This window comes from Panthera tigris, chromosome A1 (assembly GCF_018350195.1).
Source record: "Panthera tigris isolate Pti1 chromosome A1, P.tigris_Pti1_mat1.1, whole genome shotgun sequence".
Taxonomy (NCBI): Eukaryota; Metazoa; Chordata; class Mammalia; order Carnivora; family Felidae; genus Panthera; species Panthera tigris.
In genome coordinates, this window is record NC_056660.1 from 41654802 (window position 1) to 41680721 (window position 25920).

The 25920-nt window shown below is 34.6% G+C and overlaps 1 protein-coding gene across 7 annotated transcripts in view; it reads right to left on the bottom strand.

The window, feature by feature from the left end:
• The window catches only part of PCDH9 (protocadherin 9), a 922428-nt gene that overhangs the window by 495348 nt on the left and 401160 nt on the right, over positions 1-25920 (bottom strand). For 2 of the 7 annotated variants that reach the window (XR_006214593.1, XM_042977878.1), the window contains one exon: positions 13754-14001. The exons of the other annotated variants lie outside the window; for them this stretch is intronic. Coding sequence is in view for 1 of the 2 variants with exons in the window: in XM_042977878.1 (XP_042833812.1) it covers positions 13990-14001 (12 nt within the window). In the remaining variant the exon portion in view is untranslated. Of the gene's footprint in view, positions 1-13753; positions 14002-25920 lie in introns of those variants that run through there. 7 annotated transcript variants of the gene reach the window in all.

Sequence of the window (25920 nt, forward strand, 5' to 3'; positions counted from 1 at the left end):
CTCAAGAAAATTTATGCACAGTGAGGTACAATGTAAAATATCACAAACTCCCCAACTCGGCAATGTACAATGTACCTTTCTTAGGTATTAAAGTGGCTTTGAGAGACCCAAAGTTTAGTTACAGAAACGGGATCCTCAAGTTTCAAAGAATTTAGCATACCATCCTTTTGGCACATCTGCTTATTTTATGTCTAAGAACTGTGACCCTGGAAGCTGTAGGTACTGACAAAAATGGTAAAATCTTACTAAGACAACCAAGAATTACAATGACCATTATGAGGAGCATACCAGTTAGATAAGACCATTTACATCAACAAGAGTGCTTGAAAGAAATTGTTCCCAAATCAAACAGAATGAAATGCCTATTTTAATTATCATGCAGAAGCTATCAAAAGGCTTCAAAATTCCAAAATAGCTTCACCGGATGATTCATTGCAAAGGCCAATGAAAAATTAAAGACACATGTACTTTAAACAAAAACATATAGGACTGAAATAACTTCTACTACTTTCCTCTATCCTCCTTTATCTGAGTACTCACAGTCTACTTATCCTCTATCTGAATTGCTTTTCCACTCTGAAGAGATCACAAGCTTATAAACGAAAGTCCATCGAGCTAGTGGGCTTACAATTGCAACAGCTTAAAGACTAGAGATGTAAAAAACTTCGGACTCCCCTGTGCACTCTGCTAGGGGTCCATAATCAAAACTGACCCTGAATTCCAATGTCTCAGTTTCTCTCAAACAGCTTCACTGAATAAACACTTGGGGGAAGTAGACACAGTTATTAAGAAATATATAAATAGGCCAACTGACTTATAGAAGTGTTCCTCAATTTGGGATTTCTTGACTTATTTGATTCTGGCTGATTTGGGTCATGGGGACCCTGGCTCAGGAGTATTCTCGAAACCATGGACATTGTTTTGTTGCTAATAATTACTATTGTCTAATATGCCATGTTCTCTCAAAAGTTTTAAATGCACATGGGCAGCTATTGACCAGCTGACACATGGTCTCTGACTGGAATGACAGAAGAACAAAACGTTGTAACTATGTGTAAGAGTGTACTCTGACATGGTTTCTTGTGTATACTACACTGAGACCTGAAAAGACAATGGTAACTAAGAGTCACACTAAGACTGGTATTTTTGATCAAACCTCTTAAATGGTCAAGAGGATGATCAAAAGGGGGGACTGTTGAAATAAGTTTCTAGGTCCAAGATAAGCTCCTGTAAATGTTCTCCTTGACCAGCACACAGTACGTCTAGGCAGCCGATCTCCAAACATCAAGCCAACTATGGGCTCTACACTTATTCCCTTATTCCTTTTCACCCCAAACAAGGGGACTCTGTGGCCCTAGTCAATAAGATATTTTTCTATTTTCCTCTTTATTCCTTATCCTATAAAACCTTTCTGCCCTCTGTCCCATTTTGCAGTTCTCCAAAATAAGACTATTTGTTTCATAAAGTGTTAAATTAAGTTTGTTTTGTATCACCTAAATTTTCCTCTCTAACCATTGTTAGTTTCTTATCTGTTCTACTTCTAGGTTTGTTTTCTTTTAGGTTTGTTTTCTTTTATTGATACTTCTAACTTTCTAGTCTCTATTCAACTCATTGAGATTAAAAGGATTCCTTCTCCGATAAAATTATTTATAAACTAGGGTTACTGGGTTCTGATTATAATGTAAATTCAGATTGAACTCTATGTCTTCAGTTATTTCTATTTTGTAAAACTTTTGTATCTCTGGTGACCATGAATTCTTTGTTGTGCAATTGTACGTTAAAGGTGGAAATGTTTGTCTCCATTTTTATGTTCAGCTGAAAGCAGTATTTTACACTAGATAAAGAAGTACAATCATGTTTTCCTACTCAGATCTCTCTTAGACCTCTGGATTAGGAAAAAATGAAGATACTTCAGAGGATCAAAAAGAAATAGGCAACAAGAGGAAAATTGAATCACAGAAATATAGTAGCTATTCCTTTTTGAACCTTACAGAGTAATAGGGTTTATATAAACATAAGCTAAACGGACCATTTTATATCCCTCTGAGACTTTCTGGAAGCCAAACTCGTAAGAGTCATACTTCACTAGCAATGGCACAACATATCTTCTACCAAGTACTTAGTCAGTTTTCATAGAAAAAGGCAGTATTTTAAATGGCATCCTTAAGAGAGTAAGCCAGACCATTTATTTTCTGGAGGAAATAAATTTGGAGTGGTAAATGATGCAGGAACTTTTTTTTATTAAGTCATCCTAATTTCATAGCAGTTCTACAAACTCTGTGACCAGAATCCCCAACTTAAAAATAAAAACATCTGTTAATTGTTCCTGTATGAAATTGTTATCCTTATGTGAGGATTTTTGTGGTGCACTCAATTCCCAATGTGCCGTAATATCATAACTGGAAATAATTAGCAACATGTCTAGAAGATTTAGCTAAGAAACATGTTAATTTGGCCTGGAGATAGTTCTTTTATCTTGCACATTTATTTTCACAGATTTCTTACTGAGTTTGTCTATATGATTTTATGTCAACTGACTACTCAAAATTGCATACTATATGAACACTGCTTTTATAAAATGTTGAGAGTTGTTTTCTTTATTATTGAATTTTATGCCTCAATCTATATCAATAATTTGAACATGTCAGTATAAAGCAGCATGAGTCAGCTCACTAGTCCCTTAGCTTTTCATTCTTTTTCTTTTAACTTCATTGAGGAATAACTGACATAAAATTATGTATATTTAAAGTGTACAATGTGATAATTTGATATACATATACATTATAGAATGATCACCAAGATCAAGATAATGAACACAATCATCACTTTGCATTAGTTAATATAGGTAACTTTTGTCTGTGTGTTGTGAGAATGCTTAAGATCTACTATCAGCAGCTTTCAAGTATGGTCCATGCTGTTCATTAGACCCTTAGAACTTACGTTTCTTATAACTGAAAATGTGTACCCTTTGATGTATCTCACTGTTTCCCTTTCTCCTCAGCCCCTGGTAACCACCATTCTATTCTGCTTATGTGAAATTGGCCTTTTTTTTTTTTTTATTCCACATGTAGGTGATAACATACTTTCTTTTTTATTTTGCTAGGCATAATGCCCTCCAGATACTAACAGCATACATTTGACTCTCATGGGTGGTGGTGGGGAGGGTATGGGACACCAACCTCTCCCCCCTTGCAGTGGAAAATCTGCATATAACTTTTAACTCCCCAAAAACTTAACTACAAATAGTATATTGTTGACTGGAAACCTTACTGATAACATAGACAGTTGATCAACACATATTTTGTATGTTATATGTATTATACTGTATACTTATAATGACATCAACTAGAGAACAGAAAATGTTAATAAGAATACTATAAGGGAGAGAAAATACATTTACAGTACTATACTGCATTTATAAAAAAAAAAAAAAAAAAAAAAATCCGGGGCACCGTGGTGGCTCAATTGGTTAAACATCCAACTCTTGATTTAGGCTCAGGCCATGATCTCACGGTTTGTGAGATCAAGCCTAGGGTCAGGCTCTGAATTATTTGGGATATTCTCTCTCCCTCTCTCACCACCACTCCCCCACTTGCACATGTGCTCTCTGACTCTCCAAAAATAAATGAATAAACCTTAAAAAAAATCCACGTGTAAGTGGACCCATTCGGTTCAACCTTGTGTTGTTCAAGGATCAAGTGTAATATGTTTCATTTAATACATAAGCACACACATATATTGTATACTTAGGTATTAGAATTTTTTATTTACACACATAAACATATGTATAAGATTTATTTACTTCATGTATTTACTTTTGTCTCTGCATGCAGATCTTGAGTATACAGCAGGCTCAGTAATTTCAAATTTATCCATAATTGCCAGGGAATGAATATCTCTGATGAAATTGGTTAAAAAGTTAAAATGTATATGCTTAATGGATGACCAATATTCAAAGATTTAGAACTTGTATCATATCAAGCAAATCCTACTTTCAATTATTGACATGTTTCAGTCATAATTATGAATAGAAGTTTTTACTATGCAGTGCTACAGCTATGTTGAACAAGAAATTAGTCTGAGTTTGTGATACCTTAGAGTTTTTAAATCATTAACCTATTATTGATTTTCATTATTACTTTTAAAAGATATGTTTTAAATAAAGACAATTGACTTCTCTGAATTCTGGATGGATATAAGCTACTACCTATGTACCATATGGGTATTATTCATATATTTGTATATAGAACTGTATTGTGAGACTTTAACATATATTTCAAATAGTTTTGAGTTTTTAGAGCCTGTAGTATACACTCATCTATACATTTAATAATGCAATGTAAAATATTAAAGACATGTAAAATTATTGAGAAATAGAAATGTATTCTATCTCATATTAGATTATAAATTTAACAATACTAAAAATTATATATGTAAAGGAATTTGAGACTATATTTATATGCTAAACAGAAAAAGTGACTCTACTTTTAATATGTTTACGTTTTTAGTTTTCCATAATTATTAAAATATAAAAATTAAGTCACTTTTATGATTACAGTATTTTCACATATCTAACAAAGACAGCATACTGAATCATGCCCCATTTAAAAATAGGGCATTATAGTGGCTCCTGGGTGGCTCAGTCGGTTAAGCATCTGACTTCGACTCAGGTCATGATCTCCTGGCTCATGAATTTAAGCCCCACATTGGGCTCTGAGCTGACAGTCCAGAGCCTGTAGTCTGCCTCAGATTCTGTGTCTCCGTCTCTGCCCTTGCCACTTGTGCTCGCTCTCTCTCTCTCAAAAATAAATAAACATTAAATTTTTTTTGAAAAAAATAAATAAAAATGGGGCATTATATACATGTTTCCAATTTAATGCAAGAAGTATAAAGTATTGGGGCGCCTGGGTGGCTCAGTCGGTTAAGCGGCCAACTTCGGCTCAGGTCATGATCTCGTGGTCCGTGAGTTTGAGCCCCGCGTCGGGCTCTGTGCTGACAGCTCAGAGCTTGGAGCCTGTTTCAGATTCTGTGTCTCCTTCTCTCTGAGCCTCCCCCGTTCATGCTCTGTCTCTCTCTGTCTCAAAAATAAATAAACGTTAAAAAAAAATTAAAAAAGTATAAAGTATCATTTATAAAGACAATCCCTTCAAAATATTTAATTAAGTATAGGCAGATTTTAATAAATAAGCCATGAATATATAGGGAAAAAACATAGATTAAATAATAAAAGTAGAGATTTTATAATATAGAGTGAAAGTAACAATTTTGCAAGTTGCTTCTTTATATCAAAGGGTTAGCCAAGGATTTCCTTTGATAACGAATTTTCATAAGACATCTTAATATAATGTTAACTGCATGTGATAATGCATTGATCTTTCAGGAACACAGACTAGTTATTGAGAATGCCTAAAATCTCACCCTATTCTCAAAGCATATTTTGGTTCATCTCAGCCACTGTGCCCTAATATTAAATATTAAACATTCTAAGTAATTTTAGACAGAGCTCATAAAATTGTCCAGGATATTTGCAGTATGTTTTAGTTTCAGACCACAAAGAATTTGTTTTAGTGAACGAAACTCATTTCTCTGACACTATATTACATCAGTCATCAAAAATGTCAGGTTTTCTGATTTCCTTTTCTATGCAGTTATCTCATCTTATGTGTTCACCCAGTCAACCGAAATTTGTAAAACATGTAATATTTATGAAACATTCTTCCTAGGAAGGCACCATGTGGACTTCTAAAATGAATGGTACCTAAGCAACTTTGTTAGAGCCTTAGTTGTTTGTATCCAAAAATTCCTTTCATTATTTATTAGTCAAAATTAATCAATTCAACTTAAGCCATTAAAAACATTTTACTTATTAATACAAAATTGCAATCTATTGAATCGATTTAACTACTTCAAATCTATTTTTTAACAACTTGTCTTAACATACTAAGATATTTTCAACAAAATTTATTCTTTGACTTGTCAAAGGTAGCTTGGACTAAATTTTTAATTCCACCTTCCTTTGCTTGAAATAATATGTATATAGCTAAATGTTCAAAAAATGTTAAGTCCAATTGGACATAGGATTATTAAACTTGATTTTCTAATTCAAAAAAATGAGCAAGGTGAGAGAATGGAACATATTCCAGAAATATCCCAAGGTCTGAAGTCCATCCAAAAGATTATACCCACATAAAAGGATGGGTTTTTGTAGCTTTCTTTGTGTCCCAACACTAAAGATTTCAAGCCACAGGAGACTTCTATTATCAGCATAGTCAACAAATTAAGAATAGAGGCTAAACTCTTCAGGAATAAAATAGCCCCATAAGTTTAAGATACTTATGTTTATTCTGTTACAATCTACACAACATGGCATTCTTTAATTTTAATTTGCTAGCATTTTCTAATCATCTGAAAGAGAAACATGGTTCTAGAATGCTTTCATTCCATATGGCCTGTCACTAAAGGACACATGGAACAAATGCAAATGCACTTGCTACTTTAGGATACATTGTATTTTTTTCATAGCGTATTTGAGGAGCATTGAGGACCAGTACTAAACTTTACTTGTATAAATTCTCAGTATCATGAAGCAGGGTATTTCAAAAGCTTTAACAAAGTTTAATGCAAGTTTGTTAGGTTATCTGTTTAGCTAAATCAAAATTGCCAAAGTAGTGATAAAAGTCGACTGTCTCAACAAAATCAACATGATGAAATTCCTGTTTTCTCACACACCCAAGCAACTACTCCACATGAACGCATCTATTCAAGAATTTGGCTGATAGACAACCAGCTTGATAAAATAAATGGTGCCAAAAGAAATCACAAAATACATGACACTATAGAAGGAAGCTATTCTCATTTATTTAAAATATTATACTAAGTTTTTGCATATTGATCGTAATCATTGACTTGGTAAAGCATTAATATTTATTCTTAAGGAAACAGTAAATTTAATAAAATGCATTACCTGTATAAAATTACATTTCTAGTATCAAATTAAAACCTAGAGACTCTTTAAAGATTTCAATAAAACTACCCAAAGAATGAGTGCATTTAACATTCCAGAATCATTTTTAGGATGATAGAAAGATAACTTGCATGTTAAAGACCATATTGTATAACATATTCAAGGACTTACATAAATCATTCCCTGAGCTTGAATTCACCACATGGTCATGGAATGGATTCCAAAATGGCACAATGTCAGGAAAGCACTGACAATAGCACTTATTAGCATATTACTCTCCAGGATTCCCTGAAAAAATGCAAATGATGTCTGTTCTGGGTTTGGTTCTTCTTGTTGTGGCTAATGTAGATGCATACTAATAAAGGTCATGATTAAATTCCATTAAAAAGAAAGAGGCAATATAAAGAATGTGGATTTTCAAGTTAGACAAATCTGAGATGAAATCTCATTTCTACACTACTAGATCTGTGATCTCAAACAATTAACACCTGTGAGTCTCAGTTTTCACTCCTTTGTAATTGGAATAATATACTGTTTACTCAATATGTATTAAAGAGATTACTATGTTCTTGCCAATATAGTTAATCCAGGGAATGCATCAATGAACAAGATAAAAACCCTGTCTTATGGTGGTGGAGTCAATTACATATAAAGCCAAATAAAATAATATCAGAGTTATATGGGCTGTGAAGAAAATAATGCAGAACTAAAGAGCGAAAAGGGAAGAGGGGGAGACTTTTAAAATATGGAGTCAGGAAAGATCTCTCTGAAGAAATGGCTTTTGAGCAGAGACCTAAATGATGAAAAGAGGCCATATTCTGGACAGAAAGAAGAAGCAAAAAACTCAAAGCATATAAAAAGTTTAAGTTTTGGTTTCTGCAAAGCAATTCAGGGCTGTGGTAAGTTGAGTAATGACTCCCAAAGATATGCAAGTCCTCATCCCTGCAAACTGTGAATGCTACCTGATAGGACGAAAGGGACTTTGCAGATGTGATGAAGATTCTTGAGGTGGGATAATGACCCTGGATTACCAGTAATTACCTGTGTTTTTGTAAAACAGAGGCAAAAGGAGAATTGACTCAGAGGGTGGTAGGAGATGTGAAGCCAGAGACTGGAGTGGTGCAAAGAATGGGTCACCAGTTAGGGTTGCAGGAAGCAAGAAAAGCCAAGCAAACAGATTCTCCCCCAGCATTTCCAAAAGGAACAATCCACTGACATCTTGACTATAGGTCAGCGAAACTGATTTGAAATTTCATAGGTAACTTTGTGTTGTTTTAAGCCTCTAAGTTTATGGTAATTTGGACAGCAAGAATAGAAAAGGATACTCTGAGCACCAGATGATGGTAAATTATACCTGGGGAGTGGTGGTGACTGAGGTAGAGAAAATGCTGAGGTGCGAGTTATATTTTGAAGGTGGTGTAGACAGGACTTGCTGATAGTTAGGATTTGTGGAGTGAACACATCCAAAAACATGGAGAAACTGGGTGATTGTGCACCATTTACAAGAGATGGCTAAGCCTAAACAAAGACGGTAGGAAATGGTGGAAAGTGAATCAAGAGTTCATATCTTCTCCATGTTCTATTTTAAGCAATGGAGTTGTTTTAAATGTTAATTAATGAATGGGTAACAAAGAGATTCAGTTAAAAATAATGAACAGGGACAGTAAGGATGATAGTCCCTTTTGCTCTCATGGGACAGTTAGAGGACACTATTAAAAGACAGAAAAAGGGGTGCCTGGGTGGCTCAGTTAAGCATCCAACTCTTGATTCAGCTCAGGTCATGATCTTACGGTTCGTGAGTTCAAGCCCCGCATCAGGCTCCACATTGTTACCATGGAGCCTGCTTGGGATTCTCTCTCTCCCTCCCTCTCTGCCCTTCCCCCACTCGCTCTCTCTGTCTCTCTTTCAAAATAAATAAATAAACCTTTAAAAATTAAACAAATAAAAGACAAAAACAAAAACAAAAAAAATGACTTCCCCAGAGATCACATTATCAATAATTAGTAATTAAACAATAAAACCAACCATTATTAAAAAAAAATTTACTGAATATAAAAATAGATCTCATCTCTTCTCTCTATCCAGTTTCTTAGAAGTAAAATTGCAAACATATTCACTTACTAATTAAATTCAAGCCAGTATCTTAACAACATCTGAGGAAGATACTGGCACACAGAACAGAAGAAATAACATAGAATACTAAGTTTAAAACATGAAAGTACTAATAACTAATTTATAGGGCTGATGTAGGGATAAATGAAAGCATAAATGAAAATCAGTACACCTGTAGTATATAGAGGTAAATCAAGGCACAATTTGGGACTTCAAAGTCCTATGTGGTAGTCAGTTTTATCCTAAACACAAAATAATTCCAAAATTCCTGTGATGTAACCACTTCAGGAGATAAATATAAATACAGCACTCCAAAATTAAACTAATGACAACATTACTGAAAACAGGACTAAATACTAAGTCTGCCCCTAGTTATAAAAGTGTATACTTCTTCTCCAACACATATAAGTCTTTTAATTATGCTATTTAATCAACAATTTGAGGTAAAACCAGCAGCATCTATAAACAATACTACATACCATTAATCATCTAAGGAAATCATTGTTTTTTAAGTCTATCAGTACATGATGTTTTAGAACAGTAGGAAAAAGCTAAAATAATTAAGATGTCCATAAATCACTCATCTGTCTTAGTCAACACTAACATAGTATACTAAGGAAAAGTGACAAAGAGTGCAGGGAATCAGAGAGAAGGCATAGAATAAAAAACTTTTTTAAAGGAATTTGAATAAATTATTAAGTGTACCCTGAAGATCCACAGTGATTATTCCTTAAATGTTCATGAAGGCCATATACAAAACAAAAAAAACAAAAAAAACAAAAAACAATAAAAAAACCCAACAGGTAATATTGTCCTCAATGGTGAATAACTGAGAGCTTTCCCCCTAAGGTCAGGAACACAGACAGGAATGTCCACTTTCACCACTGTTATTCAACATAGTATTGGAAGTACTAGCCTCAGCAATCAGACAACAAAAAGAAATAAAGGGCATACAAATAGGCAAATTTTTTTGTACTAAAAATCTATAAAATACCTAGGAATAAATCTAACCAAAGAGGTAAAAGATCTATACACTGAAAACTATAGAAAGCTTATGAAGTAAATTGAAGAAGACACAAAGAAATGGAAAAACACTCCATGCTCATGGATTGAAAGAATAAATATTGTTAAAATGTCAATACTACCCAAAGCAATCCTACATATTCAATGCAATCCCTATCAAAATAACATGAGCATTCTTCACTGAGCTAGAACAAACAATCCTAAAATTTTTATGGAACCAGAAAAGACCCCATATAGCCAAAGTCAGGTTGAAAAAGAAAAACAAAGATGGAGGCATCACAATTATGGACTTTAAGCTGTATTACAAAGCTGTAATCATCAAAACATATAGTATGATACTGGCACAAAAACAGATATATAGATCAATGAAACAGAATAGAGAACCCCGAAATGGACCCACAGAGATAAGGCCACCTAATCTTTGACAAAGCAAGAAAGAATATCCAATGGAAAAAGACAGTCTCTTCAGCAAATAGTATTGGGAAAACTGGACAAGGACATGCAGAAAAATGAACCTGGACCACTTTCTTACACCATATACAAAAATACACACAAAATGGATAAAAGACCTAAACATAAGCAAGACAGGAAGCCAACGAAGTCCTAGAGGAGAAAACAGGCAACAACTTCTTTGACCTCGGCTGCAACAGATTTTTACTCGACATGTCTCTGGATGCAAGAGAAACAAAAGCAAAAATGAAGTATGGGGGAGGGCACCTGAGTGACTCAGTCAGTTAAGTGTCTGACTTCAGCTCAGGTCATGGTCTCATGTCAGGCTCTGTGCTGACAGTTCAGAGGCTGGAGTCTGCTACTGATTCTGTGTATCCCTCTCTCTCTGCCCCTCCCCCACTCATGCTCTATCTCTCTCTGTCTCTCAAAAATGAATAAATGTAAAAAAAAAATTTAAATGAACTATTGGGACCTCATCAAGATAAAAAGTTTCTGCACAGTGAAGGAAACAATCAGTAAAACTAAAAGGCAACCAACAGAATGGGAGAAGATATTTGCAAACAACATATCAGATAAGGATTAGTATCCAAAATCTATAAAGAACCTATCAAACTCAACACCCCAAAAAACAAATAATCCAGGGAAGAAATGGGCAAAAGACATGAATACACACTTTTCCAAAGAAGACATCCAGATGGTTAACAGAAACATGAAAAGATGCTCCACATCACTCATCATCAGGGAAATACAAATCAAAACCACAATGAGATATCACCTTATACCTGTCAGTATGGCTAAAATTAACTCAGGCAACAATAGATGTTGACGAGGATGTGGAGAAAGAGGAACTCTTCTGCTCTGCTTGTGGGAACGCAAACTTGTGCAGCCACTCTGGAAAACAGTATGTAGTTTCCTCAAAAAATCAAAAATAGAGCTACCATATGATCCAGCAATTGCACTACTAGGTATTTATCCAAAGGATACAGGAGTGTTGATTCGAAACAGGCACTCCAATGTTTATAGCAGCACTATCAACAATAGCCAAAGTATGGAAAGAGCCCAAATGTCCATCGACTGATGAATGGATAAAGAAGATGTGGTATATATATACAATGGAATATTACTCAGCAATCAAAAAGAATGAAATCTTGCCATTTGCAACAATGTGGATGGAACTAGAGTGTATTATGCTAAGCGAAATAAGTCATTTAGAGAAAGATAAATATCATATGATTTCACTCATCTGTGGAATTTAAGAAACAAAGCCGATGAACATAGGGGAAGGGAAAGAAAACTAAGATAAAAACAGAGAGGGAGGGTGGTTTTTAAAGATAAAAACTGTTAAATACAAAGAACAAACTGAGGGTTGCTGGCAGGGTGTTGGGGGGGAGGATGGACTGAATGGGTGATAGGCATTAAGGAGGGCACTTGGGATGAGCACTGGGTGCTATATGTAAGTGATGAATCATTAAATTCTATTCCTGAAATCCTTATTCCACTATATGTTAACTAACCTATATTTTAATACAAAAAATTAATTTAAAAAGAAAAAAATTTTATTGTAAGCCATATATCAAAATAATGGTAATAATTTGAGGAGAACATACACATTTCTTTATCACTTAGGTGAGTTGAGTTAAAAAATATACCTCCTACCACAGCCACATTTGATAAGGATGTGTGTCTCCATTAGATGTTGCCAACAGCCATAAAAAGAAACTAGTAATGACATTATTAAACATGAAAGACAAGTAAAAAGCCAGAACCAAAAGGTTACACAATGTAAGATTCTATTTATGTGACATTCTAGAAAAGGCAAAACTATTGGGACAGAAAACAGATTAGAGGTTACCAAGGGATGGGATTGGGGGTGGGGTCAACAGTAAAGGGGCAGAGGGAGTTATTGGGGATGATGGACATGCTCCATATTCTGATCGTGTAACTGTATCCACTTGTTGAACACACAGCAACTGCACACTGAAAGGGATGGTTCCACCATATCAAATTAATGACTCCGTAAAGTTAACTTAAAAAAGTGAGAGAAAAAGATATCCCTTTGAAATGTTAAAAAACTATACATTCGTCCTAGAATTCTAAGTTCTAGAATTTATTTCAAAATCTCAAGTTTACAGCCCATTTTTAACTTAGCAAATCTTTATTCAAAAATCTAAAGTTTATATTAAAAAAATAACTCATTTACATTCAACCCTAAGGCTACAACATATAAAAATTATATAAAAGAAAAGGAACTTGTTCCAACTTTTTATTGCTTTGGTTTTGAGTTTGTTGAGAGGAAAACAAAACAGCATGAACTGGCCAAGCGGGGTTATAAATATTACACAACCGTCATTGAAACCTTAATGTAAATAAAGCCAGAGCAAATCCTTGGAGCAAGAGACAAAATATGCAGCATGTGCTTTGCTTCTCAGTGACTAGCAGTGTAGGACCATGGATATGAAGGGAAACAAATACTGTCTGGTTAAACTAGTGATTTCATGATGGCTCAAATTCCACTTGATTTTTTAAAAGGCTAACGGCTACTTACCTGAGGCAATTTGGCTGGTTTGTCAGTGGTCATTAACACACCTTCACTATTGACTTCTCCAAAAATGAGCAGGCCACATTAAATATATTTCCATAAATAAACATCATCTCCAGGCTCTTAAAGCTAAGTCATAAATATATTCTAATTAAATATAATATGAACGGAAGATAAAATATTAATATATGTACACTCATAAATATATAACATATAATCAAAGGTATTATTTATAATTATATCATGAAAAAGCTTCAAGAGATTAAGTTCTGAGTTATAAGACATGGGTATTTAAATCAAGGTCCTATACCCTAGTTGTAGATGTCAACACAGTAAAATTAGTGGATCACTTCTCTGAAATTCAAAATGTCTAAATTTTAGATACTTTAATTGATCCACGGCCAATAAATGACTGAAGATATCTTAAATAAAGACTTGATAGGTTTTCACAATTACATAAATAACTTTGAAAAAAACTTTTTTCTAGGAAAAAGAGAATGAGTTCAAGATGATTAGCACATATATACATTAAAGCAAGAGAATATTTTTTATTAACTTCAACTTTTCAAATTATACCTTTCACAAACTTTGTGCCTGGGGCACAAACATCAAAGTAAAAACATTAACAGAAAACACATTAAATGGAAACAGCTGCAGCTATTACAAAAGTGAGGTCCCTTGGGTAGGTTAAAACAGAGATATGAATTTATAGCATGGTTTGTTACAAACAGAAACTAGATGGAAGAGGAATATGAGTTACATAGAGTCAGGCTCTCAATGGACGGGTGCACGCTGCAGAAGAGGAGTTCTTTGGGTGCAGTGGTATCTCTTTCTGTCATACAGATCTTTGGTGCATGCTAGGTTGTTGATCCAAAATGTGAATGATCATTTCTACTGACTGTTATGGAGCATTCTACATTTAAAAAAAAAAAAAAAAAAACAAACAAACACCTTAGACCTCTTTTTGTTTCAAGCTAAAAACCTTTTTAAAATTGACAGTATAAAGTATGAGGTGTGGCTTCTGGACACCAATCTTCCGAGAGATTAAGCTGCACTAAGCAGGCGATGTTTTCCTCGCCTTTTACGTTCTAAGTTGTTACAAGAGAATTCCAAAATGATAGCAGCTGTGACGAGCATACTAATTCTTGTGCACCACTTGTGTTTGTTAACTGGCAGGAAGAAATGATCTCTGAGACGGAGAGGTAGGGATAGGGATACGGAAATAAAACCTAGATGGCACACTGGTGTCATATCAAAGCTGAGGACATTTAAACAGCAGAAAAGCCTAATCTTCAGTTGACTTCCATTTGATTTTCACAAATAGGATTTCATCTGAAGCACCAAATTAAATCTGAGACTGAGAAATGGGCCTGTATATTAAGATGCGTCCAAATTAATTGTCGTGATGAGTGGCTGGTTTTCAGCCTCAGATTTGTATGTCACTATTAGTATACTGGGGTTACAGTCCGGGGGTTGGGGGAATTTAAACATAGATTTTACCCTCTTAAGCACATGGCTCTCATCTTCTGGGACAACACTGCTAACAGATCTCTATCAGTTGAGCGATATAATGAAAACATCAGTGGAAAAAAACAAAAGCTCAAAAAGGCTACATAATTCCTTGTATGTCATCTTTATATATATATATATATATACATATATATATATATATAAAATTATGGGGAAATATTTCAAATACATTTGTTTTCTCTTCACACAGTTGCTTAAATGTGTTATTGGATTCAGACCAAACCACAGGAGACCACTCAATTTTCACAGAGTTAAAGGATGACAGTAACTGATCAACGACCTCAAAAAAAAAAATTCTGTTTGCTACAATAACGGTACACAAAGGGTATAGGAGCACAGCTGGCTGAGAAGAACACAATCTAACCCAAGACACAAATCATTCTTTAAAGATCATAAATAAAAATTGTTCATGTCTGATCATATTCAAAAAGTAAAACGTACCATAAACTTAGAGCATATACATTTTATATACAATTTAGTGTATTTAAAGGTGACTAACAACTAAAACAGAATTAGAATGATTGGATTCAATAGTATTTAAAACACCTTGCAAAAATCTAAACTCACTATAATACCATGTTTTCCCCTAAGCTTTACCTTAAATGATAAGTTCTAATTACTAATGTTTCATAGACATTTATGCAAAATCAAATCTATAGAAATAGTTTTCACATATACTGATATATGTTTATATTTAGTATGTGCCATACATGAATGAGTATATATAGATACGAGTAATGGTTATTCATTTCTCAGTCTCAATATAGGATGATCCCATTTGGTTAAATTTAGGTTATAATACCTAAATCCTTTTCCCAAATGTTTAATCAAATAAAATTAAAAATGTATTTTTTTCTCATGATTGTTATCTTATAAAACAGCTGTTATTATCAACTCAGAGATGTTTAAACATTAGCTCAAATCAGATGACTACCCAATGTTTCACTGGTCCTGGCCCCTTTCCCAAGGTCTTTAAGCCACTGGAGGATATATCAGCACTACACTAATCATGCATAGCGCTGAGTTTATTTCTAAGGCCATCAGTATCCTTCCTCTTGTCCTTAAGCTAGTTGATGGAACCAATAAGCTCTAAGTCCCTCTGGTCAAGATCTGAATGCCCTGCCTCTTCACACCATAAAAGAATGAGTTATCAAGTCTTTTTGCATCTCAAAGTGTTTCTTTTCATTCACGGTGCCCTTATTTTAAATCAAACACTTCACCAAGCAGTGTCCCAGCTTATCGATCTTTCCTTTCCCAACAATCCTACACCTTAATACTTGGTAAACTACCCCAAAGAGAGCTGTGATGCTCCTTACTGATTCCTCACAGTAACAGAGAATACGCCCATCTTCTTTCTTTCTTTCTTCTTTCTAACAAAACTAAAGTGAAACCCCTCCCTGGAGCCCAGGTCTTATCTTGACCATACTAATCCTGTTGACTTTTCTCCTTCCTTTACTCATATTTTTAGAAGTATAACTTCTGCTTGTGGGCATCGTTGGAAATGCCAACTCCCCCTTAACATCCTGGCTGATCCTCTCTCCATCTCAAGGCCACGGGAATCATACTCTCATCTTCCTCTCACATTATTTTCCTTCTTGTGGCCAGCATCAAATTCTGTTTTTTGTTGTCTTTTTTTTTTTTTTTCTTTTCTTTCTTTACCTACTGTGTACCTGTCCTTCCTATTAGGGAAATACGACCACATTGAAGGTAGGCACTGTTTCTTATCTTTGTATTCCTCAAACAGCCAGGAACATTATTTTAACTGGGGTACATGTTTGATGATTTTTAATAGATGAATGAATAAATGATTGTAACATTCCTCCCTATTTCTACATATAGTTTTTAGTTTAAGTTAGCAATTTCATATAGAAAAGAGGTCACAATTGTGTAAGGGAACTGGTATCTGATAATGTTTGCAGAGTAGGCCTTTTACAGAGAACCATTTTTGTAAACTTGAAATTTGAACAAATTCTTCCTTGGTTGTGTATGAAAATAGAATAGGTGATTAGTAACAGAAATGACCTAACCATGACTAGTTTCACCTTGTATTGTTTGTTTGTTTTTTTAAATTTTTAATGTTTATTTATTTGTGAGAGAGACAGAGAGAGGGAAAGACTGAGTATGAGTGGGGGAGGGGGCAGAGAGAGAGGGAGACACAGAATCTGTAGCAGGTTCCAGGCTCTGAACTGTCAGCACAGAGCCTGACTTGGGGCTCAAAGTCACAAACTGCAAGATCATGATGAGCCTAAGTCAGATGTTTAGCCCACTGAGTCACCCAGGTGTCTCCACTTTGTCCTGTTTAAATAGCTGAAAATTAGCTAACATACTTAAGTTCAGTAAAACCACTACCAAAATATGTTTTTCTATGGAAGAAAAGAATACCTATTCTACCTTGTGGTAAAGTGAAAAAAACTCAGCTTTTACAAATCCATTCCTTTGCATTAATATGGAATTCTTTATTTCCACATAGTCTTTATGTTCTGGTATCCCCTTAACACACATTTGCCAATTCACTATCCTGAATATAATTTCTATATGCCTAATAATCTAAATGTTTATGCACTCTTGGATGCATATATATTATAAAACCATACCCAAAATTACAATTTACGGGTATTTCTAAATTTTGTAAAAGCCCAGAAGAACACTAGAATCATTGCAAACTCTAGGTGTTTGCTTTACAGGTCATTCAAAAAGTCAGTATATTGTGCTGCTTGTATAATTAGCTATTGAACACCAACCAACTGCTGTTAAGATGACAAATTCATAGCACGTTGGGGAATCTAAGAGTTAAGCTTCCTGGTGGTCTTTCAGTTAGAACACTCTTCGGAAAGAATAGAACAAAGAATCAAAATGCATAAGTCTTAAGTTAAATGCCACTAATAGTTAAACATACCTGTAAGTGAAGCTTCCCACTGTTCCATTTAACACTTTAGCAAAAGACTAATGAACTGAGGAGTACTTGGTGCTTTGCTTAATCTGGATGCTATGTTTAATAGAATGTTTAATAGAATGACCTCTTTCAAGTTATAGGAGCAACCCTCTTCAAGTCGAAATCAGAAAATATCTGTTTGGCAAGCTTACTTTTAAACTTGAAAACAATAACTTAAATAATCAGGTGCTGAACAGCGCTCCACATTTCTTACAGGAGTGTTTTGACCTGCGCCGTGTTAATTGGGCTTTGGTTCTGTCTTGAAACTGAAGTCCAAGTGCTAAGCATGGTATGTCCTGAGGACTGACTACCAAGTGTATTTAGGGCACAGTTGCTAAAGACAATCGCCAGCTAGGCCCAGTTCCAATGGGAAACGATTTCCTCTGGCAGCTTTTGAAGTTTGTTTTTATAGGAAATTGCCTCTTGGAGCATATGAAGCTAATTCATGGCAGTTCCCAGAGCTCCTGCATACCCGTCTGGAGGTCCCCTGTGGACGGAGACGTCTTGTTGACATAATCGGGCTCGGCTCTTGGCAAAGCTCCAGGTGTTTGCGTGGAGCCAGTCAGATTAGGTTGAAAGCCTCTAAATCTTCCCAAGCATCCCCAGGAAGGGAATATAAAATGGTGATGGTGATGTGGCAAGACCCAGGGAACACAGCAAAGTCGTGACATTTGTATTTGGTCTGTCATTGTGATTCAATAACACAGACTTTGCTAGCAGATTCAGCAGAGGTCATGATACAAAAGTGATGGATGATCTGCAGTTCCATTCTTCCCACCGAATCTGCGTGAGATGCTGAGTTAATGTTACTCTGAGGGTTTGTTATCATGCTACGAAATTTGTTTTCCTCCTAACCATCACAGCAGATATTTTTTGCATTAGAACCCTAGCCTATGTACATTTAAATAATGATTTTAAAATCAGTGGGCATTATTTCTTTTATACAGAAATATTAGGTAACAATCTTATATTTTAAATTTGAAAGGGATTATCCTCTCCCCAGTTCATATACTTATTAACAGATTTTTAAGGACAAAAAAGCAATTTACTCAAATTATAAAAAGCAAGGAGGAAAAAAGCTTAAAATATGACCTTAGACATCTAATTGGGGATAGAAGTGGAAAATCAAAAGCACTATGAATTTGAAAAATACAAGAACCAGCATTTCTTTTTCCAGGTGTAAGAAATACTGAGGTTTGAGCAAAAAAGTAATGTTAAGTGAGTTGAAACATCAGAAACAAAGAAAACAGCAGCTGGGTACAGAATAGATAGAAACAAAAGTGACAGTACATTTAGTCACATGGAGAAACAGAGTTGAAAGAAACTGTATTTGTTTGAATTTGATATTGTTCACTGAAGGAACAGTGGGAACAGTAAGGAACCCTGAAGTTGAAAATGCAGAGCTGGTTCTCTTATACCTTTGGCCCCTATTTTTGGCTCTACATTTCTTAGGAATAAAAGAGAATGAAAATCTGATGTGGGATCTTCTTATCAATAGCCTACTTAAATTTGACGACTTTTTTATGTTATGCAAATTTTACAGATTGTCCTTTTATCTCACTCCTTTCACACTTAAATATCATTTTCATATGATTTTTTAAAAGATGTTCTTTTGTTTGGAAAGCCATCCTGGTACCTATCAAACTTCTTGACCTTAGCGATTCCATTCAGTCTCCTTTCTCTACTATGTCTTTACCTGAACCCCACACAAAAGGACAAAAGTTAACTCTATTTTCTGTGCACCTTCAGCACTTACTTCACTAAATGGTAATTCTTGCTTATGTGTCTGTCTCATCCAAGAAAAGCTGAGCTTTTTGAGATTGGGAATACCATCCTCTCCAACCCTGCATTTTTGCTTCATTGGCATATCTATTTTCTGGCCCTTTGTGGACTGTGAGTAAACGTTTCTGAATGAATCCGTCAGTGGCTTTCCCTGTGTCTGACATTCCATTTTCTATGACTGATAGGTAAAAACCAGACTCCAGGTCAGATTGTCTTGGCTTGAATTTCGCATCCCTGATGGACTAGGTGTGTGACCTTCAACAAGTCATTTTTCTGGGCCTCAATACTTCCCCTATAAAACAGTCTACTCATAACAGCTGGCCGAGGGGTAAATGTGTTAATGTACAAAAACTGCTCACAAAAGACTTCGGCACATACTAAGTACCCAAGCAAGCACTAGCGATTAGCATTCTCATTAATGCATGGAGCCACCTGTATTGAAACCGTGAGGATTTCCTTGGCGTGTGTACCCATGGATGGAATTGCTAGGCCACAAGAGATACCAAAATTATGAAGGTCAACTGCCCAGCTAATATTCTTGAAGTACTGTTTAGGGTACATGTTTTAATTTTTTGTCTGCCTTAATTCCAAAATCTCTCAAAAGCAAATAGCCTTTTGAGTTTCCCTTTACTTTGTATTTAACAAATGCTCACCCAGCAATTTCAGTATGTCAGGTCTTTTCCCAAATGTTTCATACATAGTAAGTCACCTAATTCTCATGAACTAACATGCTGTTGCTAGTGGCTTCATTTTATAGAGGAGGAAAGTGACGGATAGAGAACTCAACTGATCTGAACAAAATGAGGCAAAAATAAGTGGCTCCAAAGACCATGCTTAGAGAATCACTGCATTCCTCTGTCCCTCACCTAGCTGAACTCCTTTTGAACACCCTGCCATTTTTAAGCCTCTTCTGCCTCCCTTTCTTTATTTCTTGTTCTGATTCTGTTCTGCTTCCTTTTTCCAAATCAACTAGTTGGTAAGGGAACGAGGAAAACAAACTATGTAGTGGACAGAAACCTTTCTTCAATTTTTGCCCTGCTCCAAAGGCTACGAAAAATATGTCCCAAGTATTCCACGTCTCAAATTTTTATGATTCAATGACTTTGTCTAGAAATAGCAACCTTCTAAGCCATCTTTGTGTAGCTATGAGGTTTGGTAATATTTTCATCAAATAAGCTTTAAGAAAATAAAGGCAATCCCCAGGAAATAGATAAGAGTTATACCACAAGACTGCCAAATACACACCCATGGGAATTAACACCAAGAGCTTCTTCCTCTCCCATTTTAATCAGTGCCAGAAAGTGCATAGCAATTGGAAGATGGTGTGAATGAAACTGAATACTTGATTTTCACTGAACATAAAAGAAAAAATTAAACATCAAAAATTAAAATTAAAGCATAAAAAATTAAAAATGAGATTAATCCACTGTGCCAAATTTTCCAGTTTTGTACTCATTACCATTACTTCCAGGTTTCTAAATATATATTCATGTTACAGAACATATATTTCATTCCACATTATCTTTTCTCATCTTTCAGTCTTCTGTGAATCTCGACAACCTCACTAGAGTCCAACCAGAAAGCCATTTACATTTTCTCCTTTAAAGATCTTCTCTAGCTACACTTCGACCATTTGAGATATGTAGACTAGTAAAATAAACTCAGCAGTACCATGGACTTTCAAATTTTATGTTTATAAAAGTATTTAATTTAATTTAATCTTCAAAAATATTCACATTTTTAAAAGAACACATTTTTGATGTGTTGATTTGGAAAAAAGTAAATTCTGAATTTATTGTAAATAAAATAAATTATTACATGTTCACAGATAACTTAAGAATAATGTAAAATTTAGCCAGGCTTTCAATAGAGAAACCTTGCTCTGATATTAATAGCTAAAATGTATTTGATAGATTTTACAACCTTTTGTTCTGCTTCATTAAAATTGAACCAATATTAACACAATTTTTCTTGCTAGCATGAAAAACTATAGTACATAAAAACCCATGTGAATGTTTGCATTTTAATATTACAATTGAAATAAAATCTATGAGTTTATAGCCATGTCTTATTACAAACATAGCTAAATATAAGTGCCATGTTTCTACTCTTTTTTTCACTTAAAAGGAAAACATGATATACTACAATTATTTAGAGCAGCTCATTTGTCTGTTCTGTTTATAATGTATGAGGCACTAATCTCTAGTAACAGACTTTTATTCAAAAGGGAGAAGTGATCACTTTAAAAATAACGTCAGCTATTTGAATAATTCAGAACAAAAAGAAAGGAACTGCAAATAAATTTTAAATTGGTGCAAGGAAACTAGCTCTTCTAATGATAATCCAATCTGTGCTTTCATAAACTGCAAAATATAATAATGAGATTTTAACCATTTTCCTTTCTAATACATTTTGTATAAACATAAGTTATTTCAAGGGAAAGGTGGTATTAAAATCATTTAAAATAATATATTATTAATTTATCAATATAGTTATGTTCAAAAATGACCTCTTATAGAAGATTCTGAAACATATGTAAAATATTGTGTAACTGGTTAGTATGCAATCATTACTTTTTAATGTATATCTAATCTGACTTTTCTTCAGATTCCTATCTCTAAATAATTATTTTGCACTGAATCTAGATATAGCAACAGAATTTTCAAGATATTAGGTGTCTAATTTCTTCACTTTATCTCCCAAATCTCTTTTTCTCCAATATCCATCCCCCCTCCCCAAACACACTCACCACCTTCTACCAATATTAAAACAGTGTCCATTCAGTCAGGCTACAGATATCTGGGCCATTTGCCACATTTTCTTTGCTTCACACTTCATGGACTCTTATGCCAATTACACATCTGAAATGTCTTCAATGTCATGGGCACTCCCCAGGTCTTCTGTTCAATTCTGGTATCTTATGTGGTTATTTAAGCAACCCTTTAACTCATCTTCCCGCCTTTACTTCTCTATCCTTAAACCCACCGGCTATAATATCATCAATAATTTTTTCAAAAATACCTCTCTGATAATATCAGTTATTCATTCAGCTTTCTGCCTCAGTTAGCTAAAGAGCCCTTGCAGTCTCACTGGGGCTCAGAGGTCTGAGTTGGATTCTAAGACCCTTGATTGGTACCCTAGCACAATCCTAAGTACTTGTCAATTATTTTTCCCTCTCAGCCTGGTCCTCACATTCTCAGAGATTGGCTGAGTTTCTGCTAAAAATTAAAAAGAATATTTGCAATATGAAGTTGTTATTCATTCTATTTCCTGATTTGCCACTACCCAAATATTTTACTTCCATATTTTTCCTTCTGGATCTAACTTCATTAGATACTTATTATATTCATTACATATTTACCTAAAAAGTCTTAATTTAATGGACATTTTAATTGGATGTCCTATTCCACCTGTAGAGGATTTTCCATCCTAAGAAATGGCTAATTACCCTAGACTCTGTCCTGCTCAGTCCAGGCTCTGTCTCTCTCTATACTAGTTAAGCTACTCTGGACCTAATATATCCTCACAAAAGCCTATCAAACAATCTACAAGGCACCCAGCACTATTTTTGAATATATACTATATCCTATAATATGGAATCAATTACTCAAAAGTCCTTTATATTCTATTGGAAAGATAATATTTCTTTTTATGCAAAGGGTTCTTGAATTACTTGAATTATTCTTGAATTACAGATGTAATTATAATTGAAATTAGTTGATTTGGAGATTCATTTTGCATTTGCAAGTATTTTTTTTTTAAGAAATATAGTTAGCTAATTCAAATATCTCGATTCATTCGTGAACAAGACATTTTCCTATAAGGTTAATTATTTTAATAGTGGTGACCAGACTTGACAAAAGTCTATAGAAAGCCCTATTATATTTGTTAAATTGTCTACATTATTCTGTGAAGCCCTTACTCTAGATATAGAATCATGTAATAAGACTAAAGAAGAATCACCACATAGCCAACAGATACTACGATTTGTTTGCAGCAACAAAGCACTTGCAAGGAGGAGAAAAATCATCGAATGTTGAGAGAATGGGACTGTGATATAAGAGTGGATCTGATTTCACTCTAGTAGGGCAGTTTTTCCATCTGCCACTTTGAGTGTTTCTGTTGTACATCTGTTGCATGACAAACATAAAATGGTTGGGTTCACTATCAGTTACAGGCTGGAACAAGTACGATTTCAATTACAACAGGAGAGCAAAACAGCTGGGAAATCCCCAAGGGGAGGTGCAAGAACCAAGGGGGTGAAGCAGGCATCACAATGGTACATTGCACACTACTAATTAGAGAGAAATGAAGTCAAGTTAAAAGAAAATATACCCCTCGATGTTCTGTTAGGTGGAGACGATTTGGGTACTGAAAACAGCACCTCAGTGGCTTGTCTCAGTCTGAATTCTCATGTAATTGTTGCCTCATGAGCAGCTTAAAAGCAAACTCTAATATAAAAATATCTTACTTTTTTTAAAGGCAACTTATTTTTAAAAATTCAATGTGATTAAATCTAGGCATTTAGATTAGATCCAAATATGTTTAAAAGACAGGGGATCTATCTTTAAGGGTAGCAAAGTGAAAAAAAATGAAGAAAATTATGATAATGAGTTTTACAATAGCCTGCAGGTCCCTAAATAAGCAATGCATAAATATAGGCACACATAAAAGTCTTCCCAACAAACACCTTAGTCTTAGGAAAAAATCAGGAGTCCTTCCACTATGTACACTGCATGAAAATTATGTGATTTGCCCCCTCTAAGCCTGTTTTTCTTATGTTTAATTAAATGAACTATAAGCAGTGCAAATTAAAACAGCATAATATGCTATTGAAAATAAATTCAGTATTTTTTTTCTAACATAGTTATGATCTAGGAATACAGTTAAGAATTAGCCATAGGTTATAAAATGTTAGAGCTCTATAGAACAGCACATTTTTTCTATACTTTTCATAATTAACATATTTCATAACAATAATGAAAGAAAACAATAAAACTAACTTTATAACTATGCCATATTTGAATTGCCCAATCTATAACCCACCCAGTCCACTTTCTTAGGAAATTCACATATATGGATTTAGGAAAATAACAACAATAATAACAATTATTATTATTTTAATAAATATTAATGGAGACTCTCCAAGATCTACCCTGTAGCTCACACATCTCTGCTATCAACGTTGGAGGAGTGAACACAGATCTGAAGTTTTATCTGGAGTCCTCCTGAAGTAAATCTCTTTATTGTTTTATTTTTCTCACTAGAAATTTACATGGGAAGATATAAAATCATTATATTAATTCAGATAAAATATGATTAGGGGCTCATTTAGGACAGTGTGGGAAAAACACAACATTCTAAAGATAGGAATTGGGTATTAGAGAACAATTTAGGTGAGGGTTAGGAAATGGAGAGAGTAGGATAACTGGGATTCCCGGCTTAGGAAACTAAGAGTGGAGAACACTGGAGAAAAATAAGATGGGAATACTGCCATGGATTTCTCCAGGCACACAATGCCATACTTTACTAACATCAAATGTAGCTTCATTTAACTTCAGAGTTGAAAATTATCTCTTATATTAATTTGTTTCTATACAGAATTATACATAAGGTTTTTGAAAACCAGTAAATCCTCATAGAGTTACCATTATGTATGAAAGCAGTGTCAGCTATAAAATAATTCAGCAATGACCTGGGTCTTATTTTAAACATTATCTTGGAAAAAGAAAATTTATTTCCTTTACTCCTTTTCTCAATGTATGCATAGCAAATTAATTCTAATGTGATTCAAATCCCAGTTCTTTAAAGCCACATGCATTGAAGAGGGAAGAGCAATTCATGGTCTCTTCCCCTCTCCCCGCTCTTTTCTCCATTACTGTGTTCAGGCTTTGAATGAATGATGCCTTCAAAAGGAACAGTAAGCGTCTCACTGGAGCTTTGACCTACTGTAGCCCCCAAGACTATCTATACCTTATTTTCCTCAAAGTATAGAAATAGGGAAACTTAATCTCTTTTCTAAACTGAGGATGGCATAAAGCTACTTCCAATCTGAGCATAAAACAACATAGGACCAGGTTTTTATGTACATCTTTTTGGTATTACCCATTTTATTAATCCTGATGTTTGAGACCTAAGAATAAAATATCATCTGCCGATGTTTAGGTAATGAGAATGAAATATTATAATACTATTATAAGTGTTTAATAAAGGGGAAAGGTACAAATTCAATGATGGTAAAGGAGATGGTTTTCTTTTCAGATCTGGCGGTGTGGGATGTCTCCCAAACTCAAATGCATAGGAAGGAATCAGTCAGTGCTTAAAAATTAAATTCAGTAACATGCCCAGCCTCCAAGGAAACCGTAAAAGAAGGACTCTGTTTGACAGTCAACAGCAAAATTGCAGCTGCTGAGATTGTGTATGTAGCCAAGTGCCACTTCACTCTTGATCTATGTTAAGTTGACTGAAGGAAGAAAATCAATTATTATCGGCAGTGAACTTCAGGTAGACCCGGGTTTGAGATGCCAGCTACACGCAGGTGTGTGCCCTCAGCAAAGATAATTCTGACTAAGCCTTCATTAAGTAGAA